The sequence below is a fragment of the Salvelinus namaycush genome, chromosome 1 (assembly GCF_016432855.1).
Source record: "Salvelinus namaycush isolate Seneca chromosome 1, SaNama_1.0, whole genome shotgun sequence".
In the NCBI taxonomy this organism is placed as follows: Eukaryota; Metazoa; Chordata; class Actinopteri; order Salmoniformes; family Salmonidae; genus Salvelinus; species Salvelinus namaycush.
In genome coordinates this window covers 42,813,440-42,830,995 of record NC_052307.1, presented here as the reverse complement: position 1 = coordinate 42,830,995, position 17,556 = coordinate 42,813,440, and the positions used below count along the sequence as shown (strand labels likewise).

Below are 17,556 nucleotides of genomic sequence, written 5' to 3'. Positions count from 1 at the left end.
AATTTTCAGGTAATTGCAACCATGAAATACAGTTATAAACAGTTTTCTATAAACAAGGTCTAAAACATGTTTGCAACATTTTGTAAGTAAAAATGTTTGCAGTACTATTTATAGTAGATGATAGGAACACTGTGGACAATTTTCAGCAAGATGCAACCATGAATTACAGTTATGAACAGTTTTCCATAGACAAGGTCTAAATTCTGTTTGATGCACTTGGTTAGTAATTTTTTTTGCAGTACTGTTTAAACGAGATGATAGGAACAATGTGGACAAATTTCAGGAAGTTGCAACCATGAAATACAGTTATAAACAGTTTTCCAATAAACAAGGTCTAAATCATATTTGATGCACTCTAAGTAAAACATGTTGCAGTCCTGTTTAAACTAGATGATAGAAGCACTGTTGACAATTTTCAACAAGTTGCAACCATGAAAAACAGTTAAAGACAGTTTTCCATCAACAAGGTCTAAATCATGTTTGATGCACTCTGTAAGTAAATTTTTTTGCAGTACTGTTTAAACGAGATGATAGGAACACTGTGGACAATTTTCAGCAAGTTGCAACCATGAAATACAGTTATGAACAGTTTTCCATAGACAAGGTCTAAATAATGTTTGATGCACACGGTAAGTAATTATTTTTGCAGTACTGTTTAAACGAGATGATAGGAACACTGTGGACAATTTTCAGCAAGTTGCAACAATGAAATACAGTTATAAACAGTTTTCCATCAACAAGGTCTAAATCATGTTTGATGCACTCTGTAAGTAAAAATGTTTGCAGTACTGTTTAAACTAGATGATAGGAACACTGTGGACAATTTTCAGGTAATTGCAACCATGAAATACAGTTATAAACAGTTTTCTATAATAAAGGTCTAAAACATGTTTGCAGCATTTTGTAAGTAGAAATGTTTGCAGTACTGTTTATAGTAGATCATAGGAACACTGTTGACAATTTTCAGCAAGTTGCAACCATGAAAAACAGTTAAGGACACCAATAGAAATAAGAGACGTGCTTGGGCCAAGAAACATTAGTGGACATTAGACCGGTGGACAATGGACATTAGACTGGTGGAAATCTGTCCTTTTGTCTGATGAGTCCAATTTTTTAATTTTTTGTTCCAACTGCCGTGCCTTTGTGAGACGCAGAGTAGGTGAACGGATGATCTTCGCAACTTATTACATAAGTAGTCCGACCCTTTGCTATGAGACTCGAAACTGAGCTCAGGTGCATCTTGTGTCCATTGATCATCCTTGAAATGTTTCGCCAACTTGATTGGAGTCCACCTGTTGTAAATTCAATTGATTGGACATGATTTGGAAAGAAACACACCTGTCTATATAAGGTCCCACAGTTGACAGTGCATGTCATAGCAAAAACCGAGCCATGAGGTCGAAGGAATTGTCCATAGAGCTCCGAGACAGGATTGTGACAAGGCGTAGATCTGGCGAAGAGTAGCAAAACATATCTGCAGCATTGAAGATCCCCAGGAACACAGTGGCCTCCATTATTCTTAAATGGAAGAAGTTTGGAACCACCAAGACTGAGCCCAACTGAGCAATCGGGGGAGAAGGGCTTTGGGTAGGGAGATGACCAAGAACCCATTGGTCACTCTGACAGAGCTCCAGAGTTCCTCTTTGGAGATGGGAGAACCTTCCAGAAAGACAAACATCTTTGCAGCACTCCACCAATCAGGCGTTTATGGTGGAGTGGCCAGACGGAATCCACTCCTCAGTAAAATGCACATGACAGCCCGCTTGGAGTTTGACAAAAGGTACCTAAAGGAGTTTCAGACCATGAGAAACAAGATTCTCTGGTCTGATGAAAACAAGATTGAACTCTTTGGCCTGAAAGCCAAGCGTCTCGTCTGGAGGAAATCCCTATGGTGAAGCATGGTGGTGGCAGCAACATGCTGTGGGGATGTTTTTCAGCAGCAGGGACTGGGAGACTAGTCAGAATCAAGGGAAAGATGAATAGAGCAAAGTATAGTGAGATCCTTGATGAAAACCTGCTCCAGGCCACTCAGACTGGGGCGAAGGTTCACCTTCCAACAGGACAACGACCCTAAGCACACACAGCCAAGACAACGCAGGAATGGCTTCGGGACAAGTCTCTGAATGTCCTTGAGTTGCCCAGCCAGAGCCCGGACTTGAACCTGATCGATCATTTCTATAGAGACCTGAATACTTTCCGAATGCACTGTACAGTATAGTGTATTTAAAATAATCATCTGACATGTCTATATTGGTCCAGCTTTATACATTCACATGGATCTAGCCTATGTTATGCTTACACATGTCTAATGATTAACCCCATATTGATTATGCTCTCTACTTCTGCGAAAACAATATAGATACTGGAAAATCCCCATGATGTCATAGATTTTCTCCTGCAACAGTAACTGAATGCCTCGATGCCTGTATTCCTGTTCTAATTGGCAAGCCACGGCCACATGACTCACTGTTTGTAGGAGAGATCTATTTTCGAACGGGGTGGTATACCCAATAAACTGGCCACTGAGTGTATATTGCTACGCATACGCTCAAACACAAATCATGCGAACTTTAGGCGACCTGTATTTGGTATTCTATGGTTAACAGTTCCACTGGTGTGTATAAGTAAGTAGGTAAAAACTCAAGACATGTAGCTAAGGCATCTTGATTTTTATTTTCCCTGCAGCTACCAGTGAAAAATATATACAAACAAATGACAGTCAAAGTTCTTGACATTTTCAGGATCGATTGACCTTCATGTCTTAAAGTAATGACGAACTGTCGTTTCTCTTTGCTTATTTGAGCTGTTCTTGTAATAATATGGACTTGGTCTTATACCAAATAGGGCTATCTTCTGTATACCATCCCTACTTTGTCACAACACAACTGATTGGCTCAAACACATTAAGAAGGAAATAAATTCCACAAATAAACTTTAAAAAGGCACACCTCTTAATTGAAATGCATTCCAGGTGACAACCTCATGAAGCTGGTTGAGAGCATTCCAAGAGTCTGCAAAGCTGTCATCAAGGCAAAGGGTAGCTACTTTGAAGAATCTCAACTATAAAATCAATTTTTATTTGTTTAACACTTTTTGGTTACTGCATGAATCCGTATGTGTTATTTCATAGTGTTGGTGTCTTCACTATTATTCTAGAAAATAGTAAAAATATAGAAAAACCCTTGAATGAGTAGGTCTGTCCAAACGTTTTACTTTTGACTGATACTGTACATGTATTTGGAAATGTCTTGTGAAATACAGTATTAAACATTTGACTGTATTTGAAAGAAATATATGTTTACATTAAAATGTATGGCAAATATTTAAAAATGGGTCAAATCATATTGTAATGAAATGGTGACTGTCTTAAAACTTCTTGCCACTATAGGGGGTGCTGTTTTCGCATTAGCATAATTTCCTCTACAGATTAAACTGCCTCTTATTCAATTATTGCTCTTACTATATGCATATAATTAATACCATTGGATAGAAAACAATCTATAGTTTCTAAAACCGTTTCAATTTTGTCTCTGAGTTAAACAGAAGTCATTTGACAGCACTTTCCCTGACCAAGAAGAAGAATGCAAGATGTGTATGCTCGCTTCAACGCTCTGCCTATATATGGTCACGCCACCTATGACCCGAAACACACTTCATTCGTCTTCCTCTGGGTGTCAAGAGGACGTCAGAGGAGAAATTTTTTGTTTACCTTGTACTGACGTGAAATAAGACCTATTTCTTTGGCGTGACCGACAACTTCCGGTTCTCTGATTCGCGCTATTTGGAGGTGCGATTGTCTACTGTTTTGCTGCCGTTACGGATGAAAACTATCTCCGTCTCGAAGTTTGTTTGATACATGTGACCATATCATCTTAATGTATGTTTTTTCAATATAGTTTAATCAGATTATTTGAATTTTTTCGGGAGTTTTGCCGTGTTCCGTTCTGTGACTTTTTTTACTTTGGCCAGTCGACCAGTACATATGCTAAATGAAGAGGGAAAGTTGCCATTATGAATGGATTGAACGACTCATCAGGACTAAGGACACATTGATCAACATTCTGATGAAAGATCAGCAATAGTAAGACCCAATTTACGATGTTATTTCATATATCTGTCGTGCATGTGAACTGGTCGGGGGCGCCCAGCTGGTTCTGGCTGGCGTGGCTATGCTAATTTAGCGCTACATTTTGTTTTCGCTATAAAACATTTAATAAATCTGAAATATTGTTTGGATTCACCAGATGTTGGGCTTTCAATATCTGTACGCTGTGTATTTTTCTGAAATGTTTTAAGATAAGTAATTAGTTATATGACGTTGGTCTCTGTAATTGTTCTGGCTGCGTCAGCACTATTTCAGATTGCAGCTGCAATGTAGAACTGTGATTTATACCTGAAAAATGCACATTTTTCAAAAAAAAACTATGCTATACCATAAATATGTTATCAGACTGTCATCTTATGAAGTTGTTTCTTGGTTAGTGGCTATATATATTTTTATTTAGTCGAATTAGTGATAGCTACTGACGCAGGAAAAAACTGTTGGAGTAAAAAAATTGTGTCTTATGCTAACGTGGTTAGCTAATAGATTTACATATTGTGTCTTCCCTGTAAAACATTTTAAAAATCTGAAATGGTGGCTTTATTCACAAGATCTGTATCTTTCATCTGGTGTCTTGGACTTGTGATTTAATGATATTTAGATGCTACAATTTACTTGTGACGCTATGCTAGCTATGCTACTCAGTGGGGGGGGAGTGGGGGGTGATCCCGGATCCGGGTTGGTGACTCGTTAAAGGTTAACAATGGAGCTCTTTAGTATATCACATGCACTTACAATGCCTTCAGAAAGTATTCACACCCCTTGACTTTTTCCACATTTTGTTGTGTTACAGGCTGAATTTTAAATGGAAACAATTGAGATGTTTTGTCACTGTCCTACACACAATACCCCATAATGTCAATGTGGAATTATGTTTCTCAATAATTTTTTCATACAAACGAATACAAATGTAAAGCTGAAATGTATTGAGTCAATAAGTATTCAACCCCTTTGTTATGGCAAGCCTAAATAAGTTCAGGAGTAAACATTTGCTTAACCTGTTTGGCGTGCAAGCCCGACGTCGGTACACTTATGACAACAGCCACTTCAAGTGCAGGGCGCGAAATTCAAAAGATATTTTTTTTAAATATTTAACTTTCACACATTAACAAGTCCAATACAGCATATGAAAGGTACACATCTCGTGAATCCAGCCAACATGTCCGATTTTTTTAATGTTTTACAGGGAAGACAAAATATGTAAATCTATTAGCTAACCACGTTAGCAAAAGACTCCACTTTTATTACTCCATCAGTTTTTGACTCCATCAGTAGCTATCACAAATTCGGCCAAATAAAGATATAAATAGCCACTAACCAAGAAACAACCTCATCAGATGACAGTCTGATAACATATTTATTGTATAGCATATGTTTTTTTTTCGAAAAATGTGCATATTTCAGGTATAAATCATAGTTTACATTGCAGCTACATTCAGAAATTGCACCGAAAGCAGCCATAATATTTACAGACACCAACGTCAAATACCTAATTACTCATCATAAAACATTTCTGAAAAATACATAGTGTACAGCAAATGAAAGACAGGCATCTTGTGATGCCAGACAATATTTCCGATTTATTAAGTGTTTTACAGCGAAAACAAAATGTTGCGTTATATTAGCTTAGCACAATAGCCAGAAACACTTGGGCGCCGGCGACTACGACAGATATATGAAATAACATCATAAATTGGGTCTTACTTTTGCTGATCTTTCATCAGAATGTTGAACAAGGTGTCCTTTGTCCAGATGAGTCGTTGTTTGGATTCAGAATGGCAACTTTCTCTCTCCATTTAGCAAGCGCGCTAGCCGGGTTGCACGGATCTCTCCATGTAAACAAACGGAAGAGAACAGAACACGGCAAAACTCCCGAAAAAATTTCAATAATCTGATGAAACTATATTGAAAAAACATACTTTACGATGATATGGTGACATGTATCAAATAAAATCAAAGCCGGAAATAATAGTCGCCTATAACGTCAGCAAAACAAAAGGCAACCCCACTGTCCAAATCGCGTTCTTCAGAGTACCGGAACTGGGGTACACGTCATTCCAAGAGGATTTATTCCATCCCAGATCGAGATAATCACCTAATTTCTTCTCTCACAGCCTTCTTGACACCCAGAGGAAGGTGTATGACGTGCATGTATACTAATAGCTCTTGTGCCCATTTATAGGCAGGAAGAGGAAGAGAGCATCGATTTCAGACTTTGAACTTCCGGGTCAGGAAAAGTGCTGCAGAATGAGTTCTGTTTCACTCAGAGAAATAATTCAAACGGTTTTAGAAACTAGAGAGTGTTTTCTATCCAATAGTAATAATAATATGCATATTGTACGAGCAAGAATTGAGTACGAGGCCGTTTGAAATGGACACATTTTATCAGGCTACTCAATACTGCCCCTTGCAGCCATAAGAAGTTAACAAGTCACATAAGTCACATGGACTCACTCTGTGTGCAATAATAGTGTGATTTTTGGATTGATTACCTCATCTCTGTACCCCACACATACAATTATCTGTAAGATCCCTCAGTCGAGTAGAGCATTTCTAACACAGATTCAGCCACAAAGACCAGGGAAATTTTCCAATGCCTCGCAAATTAGGGCACCTTTTGGTAGATGATTCAAAATAAAAAAAGCAGACAGAATATCCCTTTGTGCATGGTGAAGTTATTCATTACACTTTGGATGATGTATCAATCCATCCAGTGACTCACTACAAAGATACAGGCGGCCTTCCTAACTCAGTTGCCAGAAAAGAAGGAAATTGCTCAGGGATTTCACCATGAGGCTAATGGTGACTTAAAACAGGTACAACATTTAATGGCTCTGATCGGAGAAAACTGAGAATGGATCAACAACATTGTAGTTACTCCACAGTACTAACCAAATTGACAGAGTGAAAAGAAGGAAGCCTGTAAAGAATAAAAATATTACAAGACATGCATCCTGTTTGCAACAAGGCACTAAAGTAATATTGCAATAAATGTGACAAGGCAATTCCCTTCTTGTTTTGAATACAAAGTGTTATGTTTGGGGCAATCCAATACCACACACCATTCTCCATATTTTCAAGTATATTGGCAGTAGCATCATGTTAATGGTATGCTTGTAATCGTTAAGAACTGGAGAGTTTGTCAGGATAAAAAAAACGGAATGGAGCTAAGCACAGGCAAAATCATAGAGGAAAACCTGGTTCAGTCTGCTCTCCACCAGACACTGTGAGATGAATTCACCTTTCAGCAGAACAATAACCTAATCACAAGGCCAAATCTGAAATGGAGTTAATTACCAAGAACAGTTACAGTTTTGACTTACATCTACTTGAAAATCTATGGCAAGACTTGAAAATGGCTGTCGAGCAACGGTCAACAACCAAATTGACAGAGCTTGAAGAATTTTGAAAAGAATAATGGGCAAATTTTGCACAATCCAGGTGTGGAAAGCTCCTATAGACTTAACCAGAAAGACACAGCTGTAATCGCTGCCAATGGTATTTCTGCAAAGTATTGACTCAGGGGTAGGAATACTTACGTAAATGAGATATTTCAATAAATTTGCAAACATTTCTAAAACATGTTATCACTTTGTTATTATGGACGGGGTAGTGTGTAGATGGGTGAGGAATATTTTTTTTTAAATCCAGTTTGAATTCAGGCTGTAACACAAACGTGGAGTAATTCCAGGGGCATGAATACTTTCTGAAGGCACTGTATGTCAGTTTCATTAAGACTGCAGAACTGGCAGTGTACAAGCTCAACCTTTATTGGCAGAGTACAAGATCACACATGAGCTGGTATGACACTTTCTCTCATTGGTAGCCCAAAGAGCTCTAACCCAAGGCCACGCCTCCAGTGGCATACCACTCTGCATACCACTACTGGCTTGCTTCTGAAGCTAAGCAGGGTTGGTCTAAAGAAATATATCAATGCCCCAGGGCAGTGATTGAGGACATTTCCCTGTGTAGCGTGCCGTCTTTTGGATAGGACTTTAAACGGGTGTCCTGACTCGCTGTGGTCACTAAAGTAAGAGTAGGGGTAGTTAACCCCAGTGTCCTGGCTAAATTCCCCAATCTGGCTCTCATACCATCACGGTAACCTAATCATCCCCAGTTTACAATTGGCTAATTCATCCCCCATCCTCTCCCCTGTAACTATTCCCCAGGTCGTTGCTGTAAATGAGAAGTTGTTCTCAGTCAACTTACTTGGTTAAATAAAAAAACACATTCCTCCAGATCCTCAAATAGGCTACAATATATTTTGTCAGAATGTATTTTTATTGTACTTGACACATATTAAAAGCACAAAAATGCATTTAAATTACTACAAAAATTACGACAAAAATGTTACATTATTGGTCAGGTAGTGATTCGATTTTTTTTCAAGCTGAAGAGAGGCACGACTATAGTCATAATATTTATTTAATGAAGTTGAACATGTGCTCTTTATGACAGAATGTAAAATTTTTGTGAAATCAAAAGTTTGTTTTTTTAACCATAATTTAAATTATATCACTAACCACATACGCATCCACAGTTTTTATACAAATATAGTCATACCGTATTAAAAAAAATCAAGACAGCGGTAATGGAAACAGGAAGTTTCGGTTCAATTTTATAAATGCAGACAGAAAATGTGTTCGTTGGTGGGATATTTTTGTGTCTGTAATATTAATTATGCATGACATGGCAGTGGAACCGCCTTTATGCGCAAATATTGATATATAATAACAACTATATCGAAGTAAACTTGGAGTCACGCAATAATATGGTGTGTGGTCCTCCCACTACGACTCGGGAAAGCATGCAGTTTATTAGGCTACAGATGAAATAATTTATGATGATCTTCACAGGGTGGTGACAGTAATCTTGATGTTCCTTTCCAATAAATATTGAGGGTCTGATTCTGGTGACATGATGATCGATGCTTGACTGCCGTTTGACAAATACAAATATTCTCGCTCTTATCCATAATAATCTTATCATCTAGACTAGCCTACCCGCACAGCATACCCGCACTGTATCTACGAACTGTTGGCTAGAGTGCATGTACCAAGACCAGAGTAGGCACACAGTTTTTGTGAGGAAACTATTGGTAGAGTTGAAAATGCAATGGAAACACGTTGAACTGTAGATTTTTATTCGGCACATGAAAACTTAAGCGAAAAAGTACATTTTGTGTGCACTACGTCATCCTTCACTGATTTTTATACGCCACAAGTCTGTTTGGTGGAAAAACACCGCTGGTGGGAAAATGCACATATTTTCTTTATGTAGATTTTTAATATTCACATGGAAATCTGTTGCCAATTGGATTGAAACCTAGCTAGTGCCAAAGTTTTGGCTTGGTGGAAAATTCTACATTGATCAATACGTAATGAGTAATTTAAGATTCCTCTGAAGGGACAAACTATGTCATATGCCGAATTAGGAACCACTTTGGCCACCCTGTAGACTAGATGTCATAGTCATGCATTTCTGGAATTGTCAGGCATTACATGCATTTTAACAAAGATGCAAATGTATGTACATCTAAGTTAAATATATTGACACAAAAAATGTATGGGATGAATGCACTAATGTAAGTCGCTCTGGATGAGAGCGTCTGCTAAATGACTCAAATGTAAAATATATATGTTTTAATCCAAGTAAAGATGTACTGATGAGTTCGGAATTCCATGATCGGAACTCAAGAGCTGCATTAATTGTATGTAACCTCTAAAGCAACCTCTATCGCGTCATGCAGACAGCTATTTTCAGACTCATACATGACTGGACTAGAACACTCATGTGACCATGTAAAGCCAATGAAGCTGAAGACAAAATTCAATTTGAGAGGACAATAAAGGATTCCCAGCTAGCTCATAATGTCGCCATAGCGTTCCCTTGAGGTTCTCCTTTGGTTATTTGAAAAATTACTTTCCCACATCGTTCTGGGAAACAACATTTGTTAGCTGGGTTATCATTTTTCAATTAGGAGCAAACTGCAACAGGACCACATGCTCATCAAACTGCATAAGGAGTGGTTATTGTAAAGCTGTGAACAGGCCCCGCCGAACGTGCTACAAGTGTTGTTGTCAGATAAAGTATGGGAATGTTGGGGCCACTAGAGGGACATATCAAGTCACTTCTCTTTAACCACCCTCACTCCATGGCAGTACAATAGTTTTATATGGCTGAATCTCAATTGTATATCCTTGATCCCAAAGAGATCCTATTCAATTATATGTAGTTCTACGTAATTCTATCCTTGCAATTACTCCTTGCCTCTTTCTGAGAGGAGGATATTTTGCTCCAAAGTGCTTTGAGAAGGAGATGAGGATTTGAGGAATGAAGGAATAACAATTGATATTTACCCAATGATTCCATACCATCTGAATGAGCAGATGCATAATTATTAGGGATCTACAACCTTCACCAAAGAATGCCACAGATGGAAATTTGCTAACTTGACAGCAAAATATTTTAAGAGGGGGAAAAAATACTTGTTCATCTGAATTGATTGGTATTGTTGTTAGAACATATAGAGGACTGAGAATCTACCTATAGAAAAAAACAATAATAAAAGGCACATTTGAAGCGTCTAATTCTCATCATTCAAATGGACAAACTACAGAATTGGTAGAGCTTACAAGATATTAGACATCAAAACTTTTGACTGAATGTGGAGTACCGGATTGTACTGTATTCTTTCTGATACCAGTCACCAGTTGTAGATTAATATTTCATTATTTATGAAGAGCAATTTCAACAACACGATACACATAAATGGTCAACTATTACAAATGAAGCTTTTTTATTTATTTATTTTATTGTCACACACACCTGTTCGGTGCAGTGAAATGCGTTGTTTTACAAGGTCAGCCATAGTAGTATGGCGGCCCTGGAGCAAATTAGGGTTAAGTGCCTTGCTCAAGGGAACATCAACAGATTGTTGGCTAAGGTATTTTAACAAGCGACCTTTCAGTTACTGGCCCAAAGCACTAACCGCTAGGCTACCTGCCGCCCAGTTTCTAAATCTAAATTCATTTTGAAGCACTTAGTTTCTCATTACCACAGTCAGACTGAATCTTAAAAGGATTTTCTATTTGCCACTATCATTACATTTAATATGTTTAGTAGTAGTAATGTATGAGTTAATTCCGGCAGGTGTGTTTGAAACTCTACCCCCATAGATTCCATCCGACCCTCCTGATAAAGTGATTTATGATTGGTAGATGGGAATGCATAGTGGTTGTGTAGTCTTCAGAGACCAAAAAGAGTGAAGCATGTTAACATGCAGGGGTCAGGACCAAGGCCAAATAAACACTAAAAGCCCAGTTAGGATCATGCAAAGTCAAGTGATCACCATTTGGTGTGAAAGCATGTGTGCTTCAGCTCAAGGACATGGCACAGTAAAGCAGCACAGCGTAACATACACAAGTCCAGACTCTTAGAGCTATACATGCTACATTTCATCTTCTTACGATACACCTTTTAAAAATTTTCAAAGACAAAAAAGTGTCTCAATGGCAACCTATTCCCTAAATAGTGCAGTCCTACATGGGGAACAGGGTGCCATTTGAGATTTTCCCAAAGTTTGTTCAATCTCCACCAACTCTGATTTGATCTGCTGGCAGAAGAACCATGTTTCACGTCAATGATGTCACGCTCTGGGAGAGGGATGATGAGGTCACACAATGACACCTCACTTCCTGTTTTCCCTTCATCGCAGAAAACAAATTCAAAAGATCACCCCATCATCATCTAAAAACAAGGATTTTCTCCCTACGTTCCTTCTCAATTCTCTCTCTCTCTCTCTCTCTGTCTCTTCAATAGTCCACTCTCTCTTTGTCGTTCATCATCCCAGGTATGCAGGCGTGTTGCCCACAGAGGGACAGGGTTGCCAGGGTCCCGTTGCTCGCGGTGACTGTCCCTCAGGCCGGTAGGCGGGGCTCTATCTTAAGAGAGAGGTCATAGAGAGTGTCCTCATCCATGATCAGAGTCTTGTCCAACAAGTACTGAGTCACCTGGAGAGAGGGAAGGGGTACACACTGAAGACAAGCACAATAGACTAGGAAAATAGCCATTGGCAATATGAAAAGTGTCTAGTAAGTAAGTAGGCGTACCTTAGGCTGGTGTTCTATTCTGTAGGGTGTCTGCTGGAACTGACGGATCTCTCGGATGATGTGGGAGATCTAGGATACACAATATTTTCAACACAGCTCTTCATCACATATCTCAGAACTCAATTAAATCTATGGCAGATCAATGGAAACAGCAGTGCTGCAGCTTCACTGAACATGTTCATGCTGTATTCTATGGGATGAAAGTGGTTTCACATTGGTATACAATGTGTGTCCAATAAAATAAAATGTTATTTGTCACATACATCGTAAACAACCGGTGTAGACTAACAGTGAAATTCTTACTTAATGGCCCTTCCCAACAATGCAGTGAGAAAATACAGAGGGCCTGCATGTTTGTGTGTTTACCATCCTCATCTTGGAGAAGTTGACCAAGCCCTCCTCAGTGAAGTTAGGCGTTCCTTCCTCGATAAAGGCTAGGTCAGTCAGGTACATACCCAGGTAGGGTACACTGGGAGGGTTACAACTGGGAAAGAGAAAAGTAGGAGGGAGACAAGAAGAGAGTTAGGGACAAAATATTCTGGGCCACACCTCCCTCACTGAAAAGAAAGGACTTGATGTAAGTTTTCATCAATAAGATTTGTGTCTCACTTTTTCAGGGTTTCCCTCAGGTTTTTGAATCTCCCTTCAGACGACACAGTCTTCTGCAGCTTGTCCATCAGGGCTTTAGTCTGTCAAAACCAAACACAACAACGTTTTAACCTGTCTAGCCCAGGCGTTCCGCTAGCGGAACTCCTCCCACATTCCACTGAAAAGGCAGAGCGCGAAATTCAAAAAATATTTTTTTGAAATATTTAACTTTCACACATTAACAAGTCCAATACAGCAAATGAAAGATACACATCTTGTGAATCCAGTCAACATGTCCGATTTTTTAAATGTTTTACAGCGAAAACAGCACGTATATTTATGTTAGCTCACCACCAAATACAAAGAAGGACAGACATTTTTCACAGCACAGGTAGCATGCACAAAGCCAACCTAACTAACCAAGAACCAACCAAACTAACCAACAAACAACTTCATCAGATGACAGTCTTATAACATGTTATACAATAAATCTATGTTTTGTTCGAAAAATGTGCATATTTGAGGTATAAATCAGTTTTACATTGCAGCTACCATCACAGCTACCGTCAAAAATAGCACCGAAGCAGCCAGAGCAATTATAGAGACCAATGTGGAATAACTAAATACTCATTATAAAACGTTTCTGAAAAATACACAGCGTACAGCAAATGAAAGACACAGATCTTGTGAATCCAGACAATATTTCAGATTTTCTAAGTGTTTTACAGCGAAAACACAATATAGCGTTATATTAGCTTAGCACAATAGCAAACATTACAACAGCATTGATTCAAGCCAAACATAGCAATAACGTATAAACCACCAAATATATAAATTTTTTCACTAACCTTCTCAGAATTCTTCAGATGACAGTCCTATAACATCATACTACACAATGCATATAGAGTTTGTTCGAAAATGTGCATATTTAGCGGCACAAATCGTGCTTATACAATGATAATAGTGTCCATAACGTCAAGCAATCTGTCCGGCGCCATCTTGGAACGGCACCTATTCTTATCGAAAACTATTCATAAACTTGACAAAAAAAATACAGGTTGGACAGCAATTGAAAGACAAATTAGTTCTTAATGCAATCGCTGGGTTAAATTTTTAAAATTAACGTAACTGCGCAATACACTGTGCGATAAAGCAAGGCTACACTGCAAGTAATGGAGTCTTATGCATTTGAATTTTTTCAACAGAACAATGAATTATCAGCATAAAGACTGCTTACTATTAGCTGAGCTTCCATCAGAATCTTGGGCAAGGTGTCCTTTCTTCAGAACAATCGTCTTTTGGCTGAAAGATGTCCTCTTGTCCTGTCGAATTAGCCGCTAACGTTAGCCACCCACTGGAGAGGTGCCCAACTAGTGGAAGCGCGTCACAAAGAAATCCAGGAAAATCGCAATAAACTGCTATAAACTGCTATAAGTCGGTTTAAATTAACTACCTTATGATGTCTTTAACACCTATAACGAATAAAAACATGACCGGAGATATAGAACTACTAAAACGAAAGCGTTTGCAGGACGCCATTGTGATGTCTTCATGCGTCAAGCGCACTGTTGAAAAGGACGGTCCTTCCGCTCCAGGGTCTATATATAGGGCCCAGATTGCGCAATCCACTCCATTCAAAATCTCCCCGCTTACTGACATCTAGAGGAATACGTATGCAGTGCATGTACCCTCATAGCTTGCATGGGGACTTATAAACTGATCTCAGAACAGGGACCTCGATTTCTGAAATCTCACTCCCTGACAGGAAAAGTGCTGCAGAATGAGTTCTGTTTCACTCAGATAAATAATTCAAACGGTTTTAGAAACTAGAGAGTGTTTTCTATCCAATAGTAATAATAATATGCATATTGTACGAGCAAGAATTGAGTACGAGGCAGTTTAATTTGGGAACACATTTTTCCAAAGTCGAAATAGCAAAGTTGAAAGCATCAAGAATACAAGTGTGCAAGAGTTGTATTTTTTTGTATTTGTTGATTTCAGACCAGACACATCTTGAGCCTATGGGGGATAGGCTCAAGATGTGTCTGGTCTGAAATCAACAAATACAAAAAAATACAACTCTTGCACACTTGTATTCTTGATGCTTTCAACAATTGAATGGATCTTATTTAGCAACGTTTCAGTCTCAAACTACTTTCATAAGGGTCTGAAATAAACCCCTCACCCTTACCCCTTTCGCTAACCCCTAAGTGCTTAGCTCCACCCAGTCTTCCCAGTGGATACTGGGGAGCTTTCCCCGTGTACCCCTATTTGGGCCCTTTAGATCTGAGAACAGATCTTCAACAAAGCTTTATTAGCAAAAAATTTATTAAAATGCTCTACCTTTCTCCCGAAGTGTGCACTCATACACTTCCCTTCATGGATTTAAAAGGAATGCAGTGTTGTGAGGAATATGGTGGGAACTCCCTCCAGCCATGCTTGCACCAATCCAATGCATAAAGTTGATTGACGTGCCCGTGCGTCACACAGTGATGCCATTTTGAATATTGGATAGCATCCCATGTGCTTATGCTAGAGACTTACCTTATTGTAGTGGCTGCAGCCCAATCCCTTCTTTCCGCCGATATAAAGCTTGCACCTATTCCATAACATGGGGCTTGTGAAAGCTGTGTTTTCTACACGAGAGGATACGGACAAGAAAATCGTCACAAACTTGTCTGTAAAATCCGAATTGTTTGAGTTACAATTTAATAAGTCACCAACATCAAAAGGCGAGACTTTCACAACCACAGAGATGTTTGACAACGCACACAGGCTTCAGTGGAGTCGTCTGATGTTAACCCAGTACAAGGATGTAAAAATGGCACAACGTGTATAGGGGGTAAAAATTGCCGTGAATAAAATAAAATAAAACAAAACATTTAAAACCTTTCTAGCGCAGGTGTTCCACTAGCGGAACCCCTCGACAGCATTCGGATGAAAAGGCAGCGCATGAACTTCAAAAATATTTTTTAGAAGTATGTAACTTTCACACATTAACAAGTCCAATACAGCAAATGAAAGATAAACATCTTGTTAATCTACCCATCGTGTCCGATTTCAGAAAGGCTTTACAGCGAAAGCACAACATATGATTATGTTAATTCAGAGCCAAGTCAAAACAACACAGCCATTTTTCCAGCCAAAGATAGGAGTCACAAAAAGCAGAAATATAGATCCAATTAATCACTAACCTTTGATGATCTTCATCAGATGACACTCATAGGATATCATGTTACACAATACATGTATGTTTTGTTTGATAATGTGCATATTTATATCCAAAAATCTCAGTTTACATTGGCGCGTTACGTGCAGTAATGTTTTGATTCCAAAACATCCGGTGATTTTGCAGATAGCCACAGAAATCCCAGAAATACTCATAATAAACATTGATAAAAGATACAAGTGTTATTCACAGAATTAAAGACAGACTTCTCCTTAACCTCTAACACCTCCCAAACCCGGATCCGGGAGCACCCCCATCAGTAGAAAAGCTACTAGCATAGCCTAGCATAGCGTCACAAGTAAATACTAGCATCTAAATATCATTAAATCACAAGTCCAAGACACCAGATGAAAGATACACATCTTGTGAATCCAGACATCATTTCTGATTTTTAAAATGTTTTACAGGGAAGACACAATATGTAAATCTATTAGCTAACCACGTTAGCAAAAGACACCATTTTTTTTACTCCACCAGTTTTTTACTCCATCAGTAGCTATCACAAATTCGACCAAATAAAGATATAAATAGCCACTAACCAAGAAACAACTTCATCAGATGACAGTCTGATAACATATTTATTGTATAGCATATGTTTTGTTAGAAAAATGTGCATATTTCAGGTATAAATCATAGTTTACCATTGCAGCCACCATCACAAATCTCACCAAAGCGACTAGAATAACTACAGAGAGCAACGTGTATTACCTAATTACTCATCATAAAACATTTCTTAAAAATACACAGCGTACAGCAATTGAAAGACACAGATCTTGTGAATCCAGACAATATTTCAGATTTTCTAAGTGTTTTACAGCGAAAACACAATATAGCGTTATATTAGCTTACCACATGTGCAAACATCACCCCAGCATTGATTCAAGGCAAAAAAAGCGATAACGTATAAACCACCAAAATATATTAATTTTTTCACTAACCTTCTCAGAATTCTTCAGACGACAGTCCTGTAACATCATATTACACAATGCATATAGAGTTTGTTCGAAAATGTGCATATTTAGCGGCACAAATCGTGCTTATAGAATGAGAATAGTGTCCAAATACTCAAGCAATCTGTCCGGCGCCATCTTGGAAAGGCACCTATTCTTATCGAAAACTATTCATAAACTTGACTAAAAAAATACAGGTTGGACAGCAATTGAAAGACAAATTAGTTCTTAATGCAATCGCCGAATTACATTTTTAAAATTAACGTTACTGCGCAATACAGGGTGCGATAAAGCAAGGCTACACTGCAAGTAATGGCGTCTTATGCATTTGACTTTTTTCAACAGAACAATGAATTATCAGCATAAATAGTTCTTACTTTTTGATGACCTCCCATCAGAATCTTGGGATAGGTGTCCTTTGTCCAAAAGAATCGTTGCTGGGTTGGAGAAAGTCATCTTCCACGTTGCAATTAGCAGTAAACAATGGCATGCGAGAGAGAGATACCCAACTTCCTACAACGCCAGAAAATGAAATACCCGAAAATCGCAATATACTGACAAACTGATATAAATCGG

At 38.5% G+C, this 17,556-nt stretch overlaps 1 protein-coding gene across 1 annotated transcript in view; it reads right to left on the bottom strand.

Annotated features, from left to right (window-relative positions):
- Positions 1-9,088: 9,088 nt before the first annotated feature.
- The window catches only part of rasgrf2b (Ras protein-specific guanine nucleotide-releasing factor 2b), a 247,634-nt gene continuing 239,166 nt past the window's right edge, over positions 9,089-17,556 (bottom strand). The window contains exons 26-29 of the mRNA XM_038988743.1: positions 12,823-12,902; positions 12,580-12,697; positions 12,214-12,282; positions 9,089-12,114 (exon numbers count right to left, since the gene is read on the bottom strand). Coding sequence (XP_038844671.1) covers positions 12,022-12,114; positions 12,214-12,282; positions 12,580-12,697; positions 12,823-12,902 — 360 coding nt within the window. The 3' untranslated portion in view covers positions 9,089-12,021. The remainder of the gene's footprint in view (positions 12,115-12,213; positions 12,283-12,579; positions 12,698-12,822; positions 12,903-17,556) is intronic.